General features: G+C 54.1%; 1 protein-coding gene across 2 annotated transcripts in view; it reads right to left on the bottom strand.

Annotated features, from left to right (window-relative positions):
• Positions 1-17,049, bottom strand: part of PEPD (peptidase D) — a 121,798-nt gene that overhangs the window by 54,648 nt on the left and 50,101 nt on the right. For both annotated transcript variants that reach the window (XM_008139784.3, XM_054710814.1), the window contains exons 8-9: positions 11,440-11,515; positions 9,951-9,997 (exon numbers count right to left, since the gene is read on the bottom strand). In XM_008139784.3, the coding sequence (XP_008138006.2) occupies positions 9,951-9,997; positions 11,440-11,515 (123 nt within the window). The remainder of the gene's footprint in view (positions 1-9,950; positions 9,998-11,439; positions 11,516-17,049) is intronic.

The following is a 17,049-nucleotide window of genomic DNA, read 5'->3' as shown; positions in this document are numbered from 1 at the left end:
CCTGGCAATGCTAAGCTATAATGAAAGAACACAGATACATAATATTAGGAATGAGAAAGGAAACACAATAACAGATAAAGAGGAGCTACTTCAGGAAATAAAATAACTCCATGCTAATAAGTTTAAAATTCTTGCTGAAAATAAAAACTTCCAGGAAAACGTACTGTTTTGACTCTAAGAGGATGGAGTCAGATTACAACAACTCCTCAGGAAAATCTGGGACGCTACTGAAGACATCCTCCCCAAAGACACAATTTCTGATAGGATCAAAGGACCTCTTTAGATCTTCGAGGAACAGACAGCCCTATGCTTTCTAAACTGTTCTAGAAAACATAACATTGTGGAGAGTTTCCCATCATGACCTAAAAATCTTGATCTCAAAATATGACAAAGAGAATTTAAAACGTGTAGCTCAATCCCCTATTTGAGTCTACATAAAATGCTAGTATGAACAACAAAGCAATCCTATCTAATAAAAGAGTAACATGCAAATTGACCATCACTCCAACACTCAAGATGGCTGCCCGAATGTGGTCAAAGATGGCTGCCCCCATGTGGACACAAGATGGCCACCACAAGATGGCCTGCAGGAGAGGGCAGTTGGGAGGGACCAGGCCTGCAAGGGAGGGCAGTTGGGGGCAATCAGGCCAGCGAGGGATGGCAGCTGGGAGGGACCAGGCCTGCAAGGGAGGGCAGTTGTGGGCGATCAGGCCAGCAGGGGATGGCAGTTGGGAGGGGCCAGGCCTGCAAGGGAGGACAGTTGGGGGTGATCAAGCCTGCAGGGGAGGGCAGTTAGGGGTGACCAGGCCATCAGAGGAGAGAAGTTGGGGGCGACCGGGCCTGCAGGGAAGAGCAGTTGGGGGGAAACCTAGGCCTGCAGGGAAGAGTAGTTGAGGGGACCAGGCCTGCAGGGGACTGCAGTTGGGGGGGACCAGGCCTGCAGGGGAGGGCAGTTACGGGGGACTAGGCCTTCAGGGGAGGGTAGTTAGGGGCAATCAGGCTGGTAGGGGAGTGATTAGGGGGTGATCAGGCTGGCAGGCAGAAGCGGTTAGGGGCAATCAAGAAGGCAGGCAGGCGAGCAGTTGGGATCCAGCAGTCCTGGATTGTGAGAGGGATGTCCCAGATTGGAGAGGGTGCAGGCTGGGTTGAGGGACACACCCCCTGTACACGAATTTCATGCACTGGGCCTCTAGTCATTTATAATGCTTACTGGATGTCATCGGCCCTGTCCATACATTAATTCACCAAATCCTCCTAACCATCTGTGAAGCGCTACCTTGTCCTTTTTCCATGGAGGAAACTGAGGCACAGCAAGTGGCAGACCTGGGACTCAAACTCAGGACACCCGTCTCTCCAGAGACCATGCTCTAACCACTAGGTACACTGCCTCCCCATTTCAGTCCTGCAGTTTGTTAAAATAGCAATCCACCAAGACAAAGGAGAGTGTGCGCCATGGAAGCCATGCTGGCCATCCACCAAGAAGTCAGGTCATGAAATCCATCTCAGGTACACCAGCCCCCAATCTCGGTGTCCAATACCATCTCCAATAGAAGGAACCAGGGCGCCTCCGAGAAGTGGCTGATTCTAGGGCTGGAGTGGGGAATACACAGGATGAGCCCAGAGCGTCGGGTGGTGGCAGAAAGTAAGGCTGTGCTCAAAAGGCAAAATGATGCGGGGGAGAAAGGGGTGTCAGGGGGACACAGGAGCCAAATGAAAGAGTCCCAGTGACCAAAGCTGGGATGACTTGAGCAACAAAATAAGTAGCATAATATTAAACTATAATCCAAAGTGTAAGATATCTATCTATATAGATATAAGTAAATAAGTGGCTGACTATATAAGTAAGTGGGGAAGAAGAGCCAATAGTGTGTGCAGCTCCCCCTGCCCCGGGGAGACAGAGCGTAACCCCACTCCTTATGTGCAGGCTGTGCGGCGACTTCCCTCTAAAGATGACGGTACGGAGACGGGTTCGTGGAAAAAAACATCGGAAAAACTAAAATGGAAGGAGAGTCTACGGAATACACGACCAGTATTCCTGAGAACTGTCAAGATCACCAAAAGCAAGAAACTGCCACAGCCACGGGGAGACCAAGGGCACAGGACAAGTGTAATCCGTGGCATCCTGGAACCGAAAGACAGGACATCATGTGAAAGCTAAGGAAACCGGAATGAAGTGTGGGCTTCAGATAATGACAGTGTATCGATACAGTTCATGAGCTGTGACGAATGTATCGTAAGCATGTTAACCTTGGGGGAATATGGGTACAGGGTATGTGGGAACTGTCTAGTATTCCTTTTACCTTTCTGTGATCTAAAACTATTCTAAAATACAAAGTTTTTTAATTGCTTAAAACACACACACACACACACACACACACACACACACACACACACGATGCCAAAAAGGCAGCTGATAAAATTCAATGCCCTTTCCTAAGAAAATCTCCTAGCAAGCCAGAGAAAAAACACTACTTCCTAACTGGCAGTAAACACTTATTGGAAATCAACAGTCAGAATCAGGCTCAAAGATAAAACCCTGGAGTCAAATCCTAAAGATGCCATTTGGCACCACTGTTACTCAACGGGATTCTCTCGAGGGCAACTCCCCTGGCACCGGAGAGGGAAGTTTCTGTGTGTATGAGTGTATGTGTAAGAGGTGAATGGTGTGATATGTGAATGGTGTGATATGTATGGAGTACATATGTGTAGAGGGTGCAAACAGCTCTGTCCTCAACAGCTGCGTGGACCAGGTACGATTTGTAGGAAGCCCTTCCCTCTGGTGCTTCGTTCACTTTCTGGCTGGGTGCCAGGCTGGTTGGCACCCTAAATGGACCCATTTCTCAATTACTCTTAAGAGGCAAACTGAGCTATCCTTGCTTTGAGCCAGAGTCCCACAGCCTCTCCACCCGAGGCCCCAGCTACACTCTCCAACGCCAGGCTCTGCCAAGCGTCTTGGAGAGCGCAACTCCCTTCCCTCGTGCCAGGTGGTGTGGACAGAGCAGGCTGGGTGGGCACACGGGACGGTTCTGCTAGGATGGGGTGGTGCAGCCTCCTCTGAACTCCAAGGAATTGCCCACCCAAGGCGACCCAGGCTCTTTGAAAGGGCTCCGCTCACTGAGGTGTGGCCGGCGGGTGCAGGACTCGGGGCTGCCTTCCCGAGGGGCACCACACGGCCGGGGGTTTCCTAAGCCCTCCCGCGGTGGCAACGTGCGGCCTGTCCCCAACAGTCCAGGAAGTGCTGGCAGGAAACCTGCACCAGCCTCACCACACAGGCCAAGAGCGGCTTTCACCACACCCAGACGTGGGGTCGTGGGGGCCCCTTTTTGTTTATTTTTTATAAGATTTCTAATGGATTTTTAGAGAGAGAAGAAGGGAGAGGGAGAGGGAGAGAGAGGAACATCGATGTGCGAGCTAAACATCCATCAGTTGCCTCCTGCACACCCCCTACCAGGGAAGGAGCCCACACGTGGGCATGTACCCTGACCGGGAATCGAACTGGCAACCTTCCAGCGCACGGACGATGCCCAACCATCTAAGCCACATGGGCCAGGGCCTCAAGGGCCCTTTTTGAATGAGCCATGCCACAGCTCATCCCTCCAAGTGACCAACAGAGAGAGGCTCTATCTGCGATGGAGGTCACAGGGCATGGCCCATGGACAGTGACCAGGCCCACAGAGAAGGGCCTGTCACACCTATTCTTACCCAGGGGGGCGGGTCTCAGAGGCCCCAAAGGGCCTCATGCAAAACTCAGGCACTTTCATGGGGGCAGGTAAGCTGAGGGCGCCTCACTGGTGCCCAGGACTGCCCAGGCTGACCACTCCCAGGTGGATGGAAGCTGGCTGCACATCTCCACAACCTCCAGGAAGGAGGGAGGTGAGAGCCTTTTGCTGATGTCCATCATCAATGAAAACTGGATCCTCTGCACAACCCATGAGGGCTGTGGTCAGGGACATGTATGACCAGCATGCCCCGCACGCCCAGCAGGGAGAGCTCCAGGCAAGACCCAGAGTGAGAAGGGCCCAGGCATCTGAGAGATGGTCCTTCAGTGGTGACAGGGCTCCAGGAGGGACCAACTGGTGGAAGAAGAGGCTGCTAAGCTGAGAGGCAGCTGGAGATGTAGCCAGTCTGATGGAGATGGTGCGGGGGGGGAGGGGGGGCGGGGAGGGTAGAGTGAGGGATAAGCTCGTCAACTGTGCAGGGCAAGGCCTTGGGGTGGGGGTGGGGGGCGGTACGGACAGAGGCAGCTTGTCTGCCTCAACTGCCTGTGCTTTCTGCAGCCATAATCACCAGGGCCTAGTGGGGTTGTGGGGTTTCCTTTAACTCTCCCACCTTCCAATTATGCTGACTGGAGTTAAATTTTGTAATCCTCAAAAAAGAAAAAGAGGCCCTTGTTCAACAAGGACACAGTGAGGGCTCTGCAACCTGCTCCCTGGAGTGGCTGAGGTGAGAGCGCAACCACCTGACCCAGCACCGCGTGGCTTGGGTGGAGTGTGTGCGTGCTGTGTGCGTATGGTGTGTGAGTGTGTGAAGTGTGTGAGTGCTGTGTGTGTATAGTGTGTGAGTGTGTGGAGTGTGTGAGTGCTATGTGTGTATAGTGTGTGAGTGTGTGGAGTGTGTGTGTGCTGTGTGCGTATGGTGTGTGAGTGTGTGGAGTGTGTGTGTGCTGTGTGTATATGGTGTGTGAGTGTGTAGTGTGTGTGCTGTGTGTGTATGGTGTGTGTGTGTGGTGGGCGTGCTGTGTATGGTATGTGAGTGTGTGGAGTGTGTGCGTGCTGTGTGTGAATGGTGTGTGAGTGTGTGGAGTGTGTGAGTAATGTGGTATGTGTGAGGGTGTGAATGGGGTGAGTCGTATGTGTATGGCGGGTATATGCGTAGGGGAGTATATGTATGTATAGTATGTGTGTGGTGTGGTGCATGTAGTAGGTGTTGTGTATTGTGTGTATGAATGTATGTGTAAGAGGTATGTGAATGATGTGATATGTGTGGGGTACACATGTGTAGAGGGTGTTTATGTGTGTGTGATGTGATGCATGTGGTAGGTGTTGTATGTGGCAGGTGTTGTGTGTGGCAGGTCTGATCGTGTGTGAAGTGTGTGAGGGGTATGTGAGTGGTGTGTGTGAATATGTATGGGGAATGAGTGTGTGTGTGGTACGTGTGGGGTGTGCATGTGTCTGTGTGGGTAATGTTTGTAACGTGGTATGGGTGAGGTGTGTGTGTGTGTGTGTGTGTGTGTGTGTGTATCAGTGGTATTTGTTGGAAGAAACCCCCAGGCTGGGTCTCTGTCCCCCAACCCCAATCGGGCCCAGCGGGCACAAGAACACACAGAATCATGACTCTCTCCGTCGGCCCAAAGGGCAGGGAAAGGCAAGGAGACTTTGATCCCCCAGGAGCACAGCTGGGCGGGTTCTTCATTAACGACTGGAAGGCAGCGGGAGGCTGGTCCTGCGGCTGCTGCCTCGGCCGGAGCAGAGCCAAGCCCAGGCCGTGCGAGGGTCTCCAGATGGGCCTGGGGTGTTTGCCAAGAAGGATCCCGGCCCGGGGAGGACACCGCCATGCTGTCCCCAGCACACCTCACAGTCCGTCTGCCTTTCAAACGACTCGCACAATCCCCATAGGAGCTGTCAGGGAAGGGCCAAAATGCCCCATTCACAGCTTGGAGAGAAGGAGCGTAATTTCAATTAAGGTCCCAGGCTGTCAAAAACATCAAGTTATTAATCTCCTTGTGGCAAATGTGAACCGGGACCTGCTTACACAGCCAATTGAGCATGCTCTAAATTAGTGTTTGCAGGTAATTGATTCGGCTGCCAGCCCCATGCCAGCCGGCTACAAGCTGGTTACGCCACTAACATTAAATAATATGAGCGGCAAAATGGCCTGCCTGATTGGGCCTGCAGTCAGAGGCTGTTAGCGCCCGATTTACCCAAACATTAATGTCTTATTGGTTTAACACAATTTACTGCACCTCGACTGCGGAAAATGACTTCCATTCCCTCTGAAACCCCACTCACAGGCACAGCACGAAGGAGGAGGTCTCTTAATAAATGCCATCAGCTCACTCTTTTTTTTTTTTCAACATGCCCTCAAGATTTTATAACAAACTTTTGATAATAAAATGTTTGAAAGCATAAATCTTAGAAGTGGTCTCCTGGTAGCCAGCGTGTCTGAGTGAGCCTGAGCACCCTGAGCCGGTGGTGCTGTGCCCGCCGTGGAGCTCACCAGCCTCCCTCTACCCCCACCCTCGCTCCGCTCCGACCCGCAGGAGTCCCTGGGGCTGCGGGTGGCCATGCCCCCGGGGGATGTCCAGCAGGTTCTAGGCACTCTTCTAACCCAGGAGTCGGTGGCCTTCCCAGGGGTCTGTGCAGCCTGTGCTTCAAGGGCCGCACCCCATGGGGGACTAACGCTTCAGATGAGGTTTTCTATTCTTCACCTGGTCAAGAAAAGGCCGGTGTTCACAGTGGCACGGACGACAGCAGGAAAATAGCTCAGGACATTTCGTTCTTCCTCTTGTCCATCCAGCCAACCCACCCACGTGTGTGTCCTGACACCAGCCGTGGGGCAGACACTGCAGTAAGCGAGGTGGGGAACCTCCAAGAGGAAGCCTCCAGGCTGCCACGGACAGAGACCACGAAACTGACCCCAGCACTCGGCAGTGACAGCGCGACGTGCCACCTCCCAGGGGCGCCCTCCTCCAACGTGGCCAGGGACACCCCAGGATGTGACAGTGTCCTCACACGACCTACCATCTTCAGGGACAGTCTCTGTCTCTTGCTCTTATCATCTCTGCCTCAGCTTTTCCCCAGAGCAGTCCCCAACTCCATCCACCCTCTACCCCAGGAGCCCCCTGCTCTCAGCTCTCAGGGACCCTCAGATCGTGGCTTGGAGGGCAGGCACCGCTTCCCCTCTGTGTCTCCCATGACTGGCCACGGGCTGGGCACAGGCACAGCAGGTGCCGTCTGTGCACACACCTGGCGCATCGGGCTGAATGAATGCCACACAGCACCCTCAGGGCAGCTGCTCTTGGCCACGATCTCATTTCTCTGAAAGCTGCCACGAACCCAGAGGCAGCAGCAGAGCGCTGAACCCAGGAATGGGGGAGGGGGTAGAGGCTGAGCGGTTTGAAGACAAAGGTACTTCTCCCAGGGCTTGGCCTCAAAAGAGACCCTCCTTCAAACAACAGCCAAATGCAACTCCTGACTTGAACAAACCAACTCAAAAAAAGATAGTTTTAGACCAATATGGACTAGATATTGGTAAAATGGAGGATCTACTGCTAACTTAGTTAGATGTGATAATGACATGGTGGCTATGGGAAGGAAAAAGATATCCTCATCAACTGAGCCGCCCAGTGATGCATTTACAGGAGAAATGTCATACCTGGGACTTGGTCTCAAATACTGCAACAAAACAAAACTAAATAAAAATCCTGATGGGGGCTTTGAGGTTCATTACACTATTCTGAGGGCGGCAGCAGTATTTGCAATTTCTTACTTAAAAGGTAAAAAAAAGACTGGCATTACCTTGAGGGGGTGGAGGGTAAGGAGTTGGAAGAAGGACTCCCACAGGCCCCTGACCCGGAGCTCACATGCAGGCCTGTCTGGCTGCAGCAGGGTTGGGCTCCCGGACACGGTGCGGGAGAAAGCTCAGGCCCCTCCTAAGAGTCACCTCCGGAGCTCAGCTCCCCGCAGCACAGGGCACAAGGCAGCCAGCTGCAGCGGATGGCACGGATCCACACTGGGCATCAGCTGTGGGTCACTACAGGCCAATTAAGATGAGACCAGATTTCTGGGACAGTGCCAATCTCAGGGACCCCTTCCCCCCCACCACTTCCCTGGTAGCAGGCGACCTCTTCCTGTCCCAGGGTGAGGGACACTGGAAATCCCGAGCAGATACTGCACGGCAGCAGACCACGGGGAGGCCAAGGCTGGCGCTCTGCCTGCCCTTTCCCATCCTCCTGGGTCCCGATGAAGCACTTGCTCCATCCCCCCAGGGCAAGAGGAGAGAAACCAGAGGTTCCCTGCTCAGGACTCCTTTCAGGGTTAGACGTTGAAAAAGACACCTACTCCCAAGCCACGTGATGGTGACCATTAACGCCCTTGCTTCCCACCGCTGACTCCGTCTGCACCGCGCCCTCACCCAGCCCTGACGAAGTGGGCAGGCCAGAAAGGCTGGGCGGGCGACATGGGAGCAGAGCAGGCCTGAGGGCGCCCCAGGCGGACTTGGGCCCTGTGAGGTGGGCAAGGGAGGCAGCGCCAAGCTCTAAGGCCAGGTAGGAAAGGGCAGTCCAGGATCGGGACGGGGGCCGAGGATGAAAGGTAACACTCTTTTTTCTGTACTCACAACACTTCTGACACCAAATGTGTGGGTTTTCCAACCACCAGCTCTCTAATTCTGTGGGCACCAACTGGGTGTCCTGCCGCTTACTTCTGACGCTAACTGCCTGAGTGAAGGTCTCAATCCCTCAAGAATAATCCCGCTTCAGACATAACAAGTCCAGGCCTCTCGTACTTCTGACTGACTGGCTATAAATCTGGGGTTCCAATGACCTCCTCTTTGGGTTGATGATTTGCCAGAATGGCTCACAGAACTCAGGGAAGCACTTCCTGTACTATTACCACTTTCCTGTAAAGATTACAATGCAGGATGAGCCAGAGGGAACTGATGCACAGGGCAAGGCACGGGGCAAGGGGTGTGGTGCATCGAGGCCTCTAGGAGCACTCCTCCCAGCATCTCCCCTGCATTCACCAACCCTGTGGATCAAAGTTTTTATAGAGGTTCCACATGGAGGCACAACTGAAAAAATCACTGGTCAGAACTCAATCTCCAGCCTCTCTCCCAGTCACTAGCACTTCATTAGCATAAACTCAGGTGTGGCTGAAAGAGGCTTATCTATATAAAAGCCAAGCAACCGGAACGAAGGAACAACTGGAACAACCCAAACAACCGAACAACCGGTTGCTATGATGCGCACTGCGGTGGCCAACCGGCCTGATCAGTCCCCGCTCAACTGCCCGAGGCCCCTCCCCACCGGCTGGCCCAGCCCCGGATCAGCTCCCATTGGGGCGGGGCGGCTGGACCCCACCGGTGCATGAATTCGTGCACTGGGCCTCTGGTTATGAACAACAACAGACTCTGTCACTGGGGGAATACTAAGGGTTTTAGAAGCTCTGTGCCAGGAACTGGGGCAGAGATGAAACATGGACTTCCTACTATATTACAGAGGGGGAAACGCAGACTTCCTACTGGGGGACGGGGCGGGGGGGGGGGGGGGCGGGTACGGAAATGGCAGCCTCTCCCTGCCCTCTCCCCAGGGGAGCTTCCAGATGGTACAGTCACTGGTGGGTGACCCAGGACATGGGTGGAAGGAGCCCTCGGAGCAGTTTGGGTCTGACCAAGGGATTCTTCATGCCACTGGCAGCAGCATGCTGAGCCCAGGCCCTGGGAGCAGGTGAGGGCTGGGCAGGCCACACCCACGTGGCGGGGCAGCCCCAGGAAGCCTGCACTGCTCACGGCAGGCCAAGGCCAGTGGAGCTCTCCAGAACACTGTATGAGCCACTTAGCCATCCTGAGACCGCACTGTCCCGGCAGCAGACATAATGACCGTGTTTACACAGAAATGACAGGCTGTTTCACTAGCGCCCTTCAGAGTCACAATAGCAGCTCTTTGGTAAAGTTTCCTGCAAATTGCACAAACAAAGTCCAGGGAGTGAAATGATGAGGCACTAAAGCAGCCTCAGACGTAATCGCAGACCATTACCATCAAACACTCTGCCAAGCACCAGCCAAGTGGCCACAGTCGGAGGAGGGGGCCTCTGCCCACGGTGCCCAAGCCCAGCTCACAGTCCCCAGTCAACGTGCCGCGCCACTGAGGCACCTCATCTGCTACTTGCTCGGGGAACATAAATTACTGTTTTTACACTTTAATCTTTACCCAGAGAGACGCAGCAGCTTACCTTTCCAGCTCATATTCTTTCATTCCCACTTTTACAGCCTTCATCACCTGGGAGGGTGGATATTAAGCAAAGACATTTGTATTAAGAAGTGGCACTGCCTGATAAATAAGGGATAGCACTTTTTCAAAAGAATCTCTTCTTTAAAGAAAGAAAAGCACGTTATGTGCACACAATGGTGCAAAAATGTGACAAATTAGAACGTTTCTATAGCTCTAAAGGCTACACAGCTCTTTTAACCACTCGAGCACTTCCACTCGGAAGCCGATAAACACCCAGCGCAGATCTGCGGCGGCTGATGGCAGGTAAGATTTGATCAAGACATCTGTGAACACGTAATGCTCAGAGAGCTACGATGACTGACCTAAAAGGTTTCCTTTGTTTAACTGCCATTAAAAGAATATATGTGCCCCCACGTTCATTGCAGCGTTATTTACAAGACATGGAAGCAACCCAAGTGCCCATCAACAGATGAGTGGCTAAAAAAGTTGTAATTTTACAGTGGAATATTACCTGGCCACCCAAAAGAAAGAACAAAAGTTTACCATCTGCAACAGCATGGACGGACCTAGAGGGCATTGTGCTCAGTGAAATAAGTCAAAGACAAATACATATGATTTTACTTATATATGGAATCTAATGAACAAACAAAATTGAAACAGACTCATAGATACAGAGAACAGACTGATTTGCTAGAGGGGAGGGGGTTTGAGGACTGAGGGAAAAAGGCGAAGGGATTGAAAAGACTGGTGTTTACAGAATAGTCACAGGAAAGGAAAGTACAGCATAGGGAGTTCAGTCAATAACATGGCAGTAACTCTGCACGGTGCCAGTGGGTACTTTGTAACATATAGGACTACCGAACCACTATGCTACACCTGAAACTAATACAAAATAATCATGAATGAAAACTATAACTGAAAAATAAAATTAAAAAAAAAACGCACACAGAGAAAACGAATTCAGACAAAAGGTTCTGTTGCCCACAAATGACCCTTGTCTGTCTCCTGACACAAAGCGGTGATTGTCACGAAGCAGGCACCAGGCTATCCCATCACCCTGACCCTCCCTTCCTTATTTGCTCTCCATCCTCAGCAAAGTGGGAAGGCTTGGGAAAGGACCCCGTGAGGATGGTTAACGGAGGACGGCAATAAGTGTGCTTGGACCCTGCGGGAGAACAGATTCTTTGAAAGGAGCTGGGCCTTTGGGAATACCAGGAAGGAAAGCCCCACCCCCCCTGGAAGTGAGGACTTCTTGCTGGGAAATCCTCGGGGATGGGTGCCTTAACCTCTGCTGTCCCCGCCCTGTCCCCGCTGGGGAACAGAAAAGAGAGTGGCTGAAGCGACATTTCCTGCCTGACCCACTGGCACTCGGGACTGCAGCTGCCCTGAGACCGTCCATCTTGACGCTGCCCTCTGGCCCCACACAGAGCAAGGCAGCTCGCCCAACCCGGCCAGACAGCGTTCCGACAGGCAGGCGGGGCCCTGCTTACCTCCCGGTGGGCCTCGCTGGAGATCCTATTGGTGTAGCGCAAAACCTCCAGCTCCATGTCCGTCTTAAAGACCCGGCTGCAGGGAGGGAAAAAACAGAGGGAGAGTCAGTGACTTTCAGCAGGAGCGGGCTGGCCCCCTCCGGGGAGACCCTGGGGCTGCCACACCTGCACAACCTGGGAAGGATCCCAGGGCCAGGTCATGCCCAGTTAGGCTGCAAATGGGCTGCCCGGGCAGGGGGGGGCGGCTGGGTGGGTCACCAAACGGCAGGAGTGAAAGCTGCACTCAGCACTGCCCGTCCTCACCCAATGCGGGCCTCGGTGTGCAGGCCGTTTCTAGGTCCAAGGTCGGAAGCTGCTGTGGGTGGCAGAAGCAGCCCAGAGACTGTCTCCTCATCCATCAAAATGAGGAAAAATCTACATGGCGAGGCTGTTAGACCTGAGTCTCCAGTGTGTGCCTCCCAGGGCTCTGCCCAGCTGGCCGAGGAGGTCTCCCCTTCCCGGGCAGCCCAGACATACCATGTGAGTCAGAGCCCTGCCTGAGACTGGGGCAGGGCGGGAGGGGCGGCATGGTGCCGGAGTGAGTGTGGGAAGAGCGTTCTGCAGAGAGAAGCAGGACGAGGAGCAGACAAGGGGAGACAGCGAGGGGGAGAGGGGACACGTGGAGCGGGAGGCGCAGCCTGCTGACCACTAGAGACCCAATGTACTTCCTGCAACTGGACTCCAGGGAGTCCTCACAATACACTCAGATTCATTTGCCCAAATATGGTTAGGTTTCTGGTCTTCGCAATCAATCGCATCCCAAGTCAGACGCACACAGAGAAGCTAAATGAATGCCTGCTTTCTACCTCTACCATGTCAAACAAGCATCGAAGTGGCAGCTGGGCCAGGCATTAGGAGCAGAGTCCTCAGCCATCCCTCATGGCCAGCTCTGCACTCTGACCCCGGGTGACGCACCTGCCGCCAAGCCACCTCTGCCTCTTTCACAGGGAACGCACTCGGCGCCCTCAAGAGCCCTCAAGAGCAGCAAAGCCGGAGAGAAGTGTAGCCACGGCAAACCCCCAAGCCCACTGAGGCTTCTTCCAAGTGGACCCGCTTTCTTCCTTGAGGGCAGACACTGACCCTGAGAGTCTGCTCTTTACCATCAGAAAGGTGCCTGCACCCGGCTGCTGGGAGCGACCTGCCTGGGGAGCAGGAAGCGTGTTCCTGTGCTCCGGAGGTGAGGGTCCAGAGCCACGCACAGGACTCGGGCGAGCAGCTCGGCTCCAGAGATCCAAACCCGCTCACAGAATGACCGCGCAGCCCTGGTGTCTTGTTCCCCACTGCTGCCCTGCGCACCAGCCTGAGGAACTGGGGGGTGGGAGTGGGCCTCGCTGTGATGACAACACAGGGGGGAACAGCGCCAGCTGCATCGGCCTCTGGCCCTCCGCCTCTCTGTTCAGCTTAGATCCCTGGTCCATCCTTCCGGCCACCACTCCTGCCAACAGTTTAGACCTCCAGGCCTGGTGCCCACCTATCCACACAGGCTTAGCCAAACCTCCATGAGAGTCAAACCGGAGCCCGACCCTGTGAGTGCTGCTCCAGGGCCACAGGGGCTGCAGGGAAATCCTGCCTGGGAGTGGATGGCACAGCAGCTCTGTCTCCAGCCCCACAGCCTCCACCTGGCCCCCATTCTGCCACGAGTTGCAAGGGGGCCTGCAGGAGGCCTACCGTATTTTCCGGCGTATAAGACGACTAGGTGTATAAGATTTTCCTGGGTTAAAAAGTCGTCTTACACGCCGGAAAATACGGTATACACACACACACACACACACACACACACACACACACACACACACACACACACACTGGCCCCCATTCTGCCACGAGTTGCAAGGGGGCCTGCGGGAGGCCTACCGTATTTTCCGGCGTATAAGACGACTAGGTGTATAAGATTTTCCTGGGTTAAAAAGTCGTCTTACACACCGGAAAATACGGTACACACACACACACACACACACATATATATATGTATATATACACACTACTCTAACTTGCTCTGCCTTGCTAAGATCTCTCCCCTCCCCATCTCAGTGTCTCCCTCCCCTTCTCAGACGATGAACGAACTCATCTACTTGGAGAACACAGAAGCCAGCAGCTGGGTACACTTTCACCTCTTATTCAAACAACCAAACCTTCCCCTGCCCCTTCATGCTCTCCTCCCTCCCCCCTTATAAGGGAAGGGTGTCCTCTTCCAGGTCAGGCTCAGCCCCTCCTCCCACACACACCTGGGCTCAGATCCCAGCCTCAACCCCTCCATCCACCTGGTCCCTATTACTTAAAGCTCCATGACCGCTCGCTTACTTCCTCCTCCTCTCGCCAAGCTTTACCCCCCACTACCCAGCCACATTTCTGGAAAGGGAACAGAAACAGTGCTTGCCTTGGGAGAGGAGTGGGAGCAGCTTTTAGCTTACCTGGAACCTCTTCCTCATCTCCTCCCCTCCTCTTCCCCTCCTCTTCTCTCTGCCAGCTGCCCTCTCACCCCAGCTGCCAAACCCAGAGGCATCAGTGACTCCAGAGGAAGTGCCTCCCCTGGCACCCCTCCTCATGTCCCTGACAGCCCTCCCCTCCCTGCCCCCCCCCACCCCTCCTCTCTCCCAGCTCCCACAGCCCCTCTGGCACAGGTCCCCCGGGCACCTCCAGCTCACGGTGACAGAAACGCCCACCCATCCATGTGCCCTATCTCAATCACAGCTCTGCCAGCCCCTGCCTGCTGCGTAAAACTTAACCCACATCCTCCCAGACACCTCCCTCTGGTCCGTCCATTGCTCCCACACCCAGCTGATGACCACGGACTGTGAATCCACCACCACCACCTCTCTCAGACCCTCGGTTTCTCTCCATCCAGACCCCACTCCCTCCAGCCTGGACAACCACTCCTGCCTCTGCTGGCCTCCACGACTCCAGGCTGTCTGCTCCCCGACAGGCAGAGCTTTAGAGAATGCAAACCTGACCTTGCTTTTCCTTGCTCAAAACCTTCAGTGCCCTCTAGATGTCCTCAGGATGCAGTTAAAACTACAGGTGACTCCTGAGCTCTCCGGGCCCCACCCTGACCCCGCAGCGGACTCCTCTGCCTGGAACTTGCCAGTGCCTTTTCGGTGACCTTTCATCCTCCAGCTCCCACAAGAAAGGCACTTTTCTCAAGGTGGAGGGGGGCTCCCTCCATCCCCCATCCAGGCTACGCGGCTCTCTGTCCCCAGGCCCGTCTATAGGAATCCTCCGTAAGCTATCACATTGTAATCTCTTCTTCACTGGAGTCTCCTCCCCGGAGGCAGCCCAGAGCAGACACAGTCACTGCGTTAGAAACAGTATCTGGGCGTTGCGCCAAAGCTGGAAACACCTTCCTTTCAGCAAGGAGAGGTAATGGCCTCGCTTCAAAAGAAAGGGCGGCCTCCCCAGGGGGCGTTCACCAGGTCAGTGTGGGAGTCACGCACCCTGGCATGCCCTGAGCAGGACAGGGGCTCTCAGCCCAGACTCCCACCACCACTGCCTCATCCCCAGCCCTAGGGTTTGACCCCCAGGAGCCCACCTCACAGACCCTCCGCTGGCCTCTCCCCGCAGCCTGAGCACCTGGTTCCGGAGACGAGCAGGGAAAGCTCACAATCAGCCCGAGGAGAAAGGAGACAGAGTCCCAACCACGCTCTCTTCCCTGCAGAGATCCAGGCACTGTCAGCCACCGAGGACCACAGTCCTGCTGCTTCTCCAATTCCACTTTGGGGAAGGTGACAAACTAGGCCTCCAGCTGATTTTCTCAGGACCGGTTTTCTTTTTCCTTTTTTTTTTTTTTCTTTAGGGGACTGATTTTTTTAGTCATATTAAAAAAAAAAATCAAATTGAATCAGGGCAAATTACCCCACAAAAGCAGTTCTCCAGAGAGACTGGCCTGGCCGAGCACTGGCCTGGCCCATTTCATCCAGGGTTTAAAGGCCCTGAAAATAGCCGTCTGCTTGCACAGGCTTCCCCACCTGCCCCCAGGGCACTCTGGGCCTGATGTCGCTCCCGGCGCCAGGCATACCAGCCTGGCCCAGTTATCTCCATGACACAAGCACCAGCAACTTTTAAAAATATATATATACTTTATTGATTTTTTACAGAGAGGAGGGGAGAGGGATAGAGAGTTAGAAACATCGATGAGAGAGAAACATCCATCAGCTGCCTCCTGCACACCTCCTACTGGGGATGTGCCCGCAACCAAGGTACATGCCCTTGACCGGAATCGAACCTGGGACCTTCCAGTCCACAGGCCGACGCCCTATCCACTGAGCCAAACCGGTTAGGGCAAGCACCAGAAACTTCTAAGATTACTGCAGCGAACAGGGCTTTCCGGCATTCTGCAGTTCCTCCCCATCCTGAGGAAAAATTCACTCCCAGAACCTGATGAGGGTATTTCCATTACTCCTGAGCACCGAAAGGCAAGGAAAGGGGGACTGCGCCGTGGTCCCGCCCTGCAGGCCCAGTGGCCTCTGGGGTGAGGGATGCTTAGTGTCACTCTCAGCCCCAAAGGATGCACAAGTCACGGTTAGAAATGCGATCTGCAAGGTTTCCATCCCTAAGAGAGGAGAAGGCCACTCCTCCATGAAGCATCGAGGACCAAGGCCCTGGGACAAGACCTCACAGATGCCACCTAAGAGGTCTGGACAGCAGGCAGGGGCTCTTCCCCCAGCAAGAGGAGGTGCCTGATGTGGTGGGAGACGGGCACTCCTGCAGAGTCCCCAGCTCCTGGCCATCCCAGTGAGCATCACCACTCCCAGGGCTGCTCAAGCACAAGGCAGCACCTTGGGCGGGGGAGGGGCAGGGCCAAGGCTCAGGCCTGAAATGACAAAAACTGGACTAGGCGGAGATTCATTTGTGCAATTCCTCCCCTGCCCCCCGCTTAAATATTCACAGGTCACAAAGCTGCCTCTGGACAAGAAACCCAGGATGAAGGCACCAATTAACTGAGGTCTGAATGCTCCACTGAGGAAAACAGTAGCAAGACAGGCTGAAGTATTTCCAAAATCAGTCTCTAAGCATCAGAGGGCCACAGTGTTCAACAAAACCCACCTGGAAGGACAGGAATTCTGTCTCTCCTGCAGATGAATGTATGGGGGATGGTTCTGTGGGAGAGGTGGATGGGAATCCAATTCCATAGGACCCCCGAGACCATTCCTTCCACCCCTAGTGATGCAAAGGGTAAAATTCCAGAACAGCAGCAGGGAGAGCAAAGAAAGAAATGGTTGGAATTACGTATCTTCAAGAGGCTCCATGAATAAGTCTTCTCAGAGAAACCAGAGCCATGAAGTAGTAATGGCTTAGTGCAGCTGTGAGCCCAGCGTGTCTGGGACCAGACTGGGGCCAGGCAGGCGTGGGCCACATGCAGGGGAGGCGCCCGGCACCAGGCCCTGATGCTCCCACAGCCCGGCTCCTGCCTGCTGGCACTCCGTATCTCAAGCTCTCACTGTGCTTAGAATCCCACTTCCCACTTGGGTTTCTTATGCACTTAGGGTTGAATGCCTATATGTTTGGAGACAAAAACAGCAAAAAGTATCCTTACTGAAATAGTTTTCACATACGTATCAAGAATCTAGGCCATCA

The sequence above is a fragment of the Eptesicus fuscus genome, chromosome 21 (genome assembly GCF_027574615.1).
Source record: "Eptesicus fuscus isolate TK198812 chromosome 21, DD_ASM_mEF_20220401, whole genome shotgun sequence".
Lineage (NCBI taxonomy): Eukaryota > Metazoa > Chordata > Mammalia > Chiroptera > Vespertilionidae > Eptesicus > Eptesicus fuscus.
The sequence above is the reverse complement of the archived record's forward strand: the minus strand, read 5'-3'. Positions and strand labels throughout refer to the sequence as shown.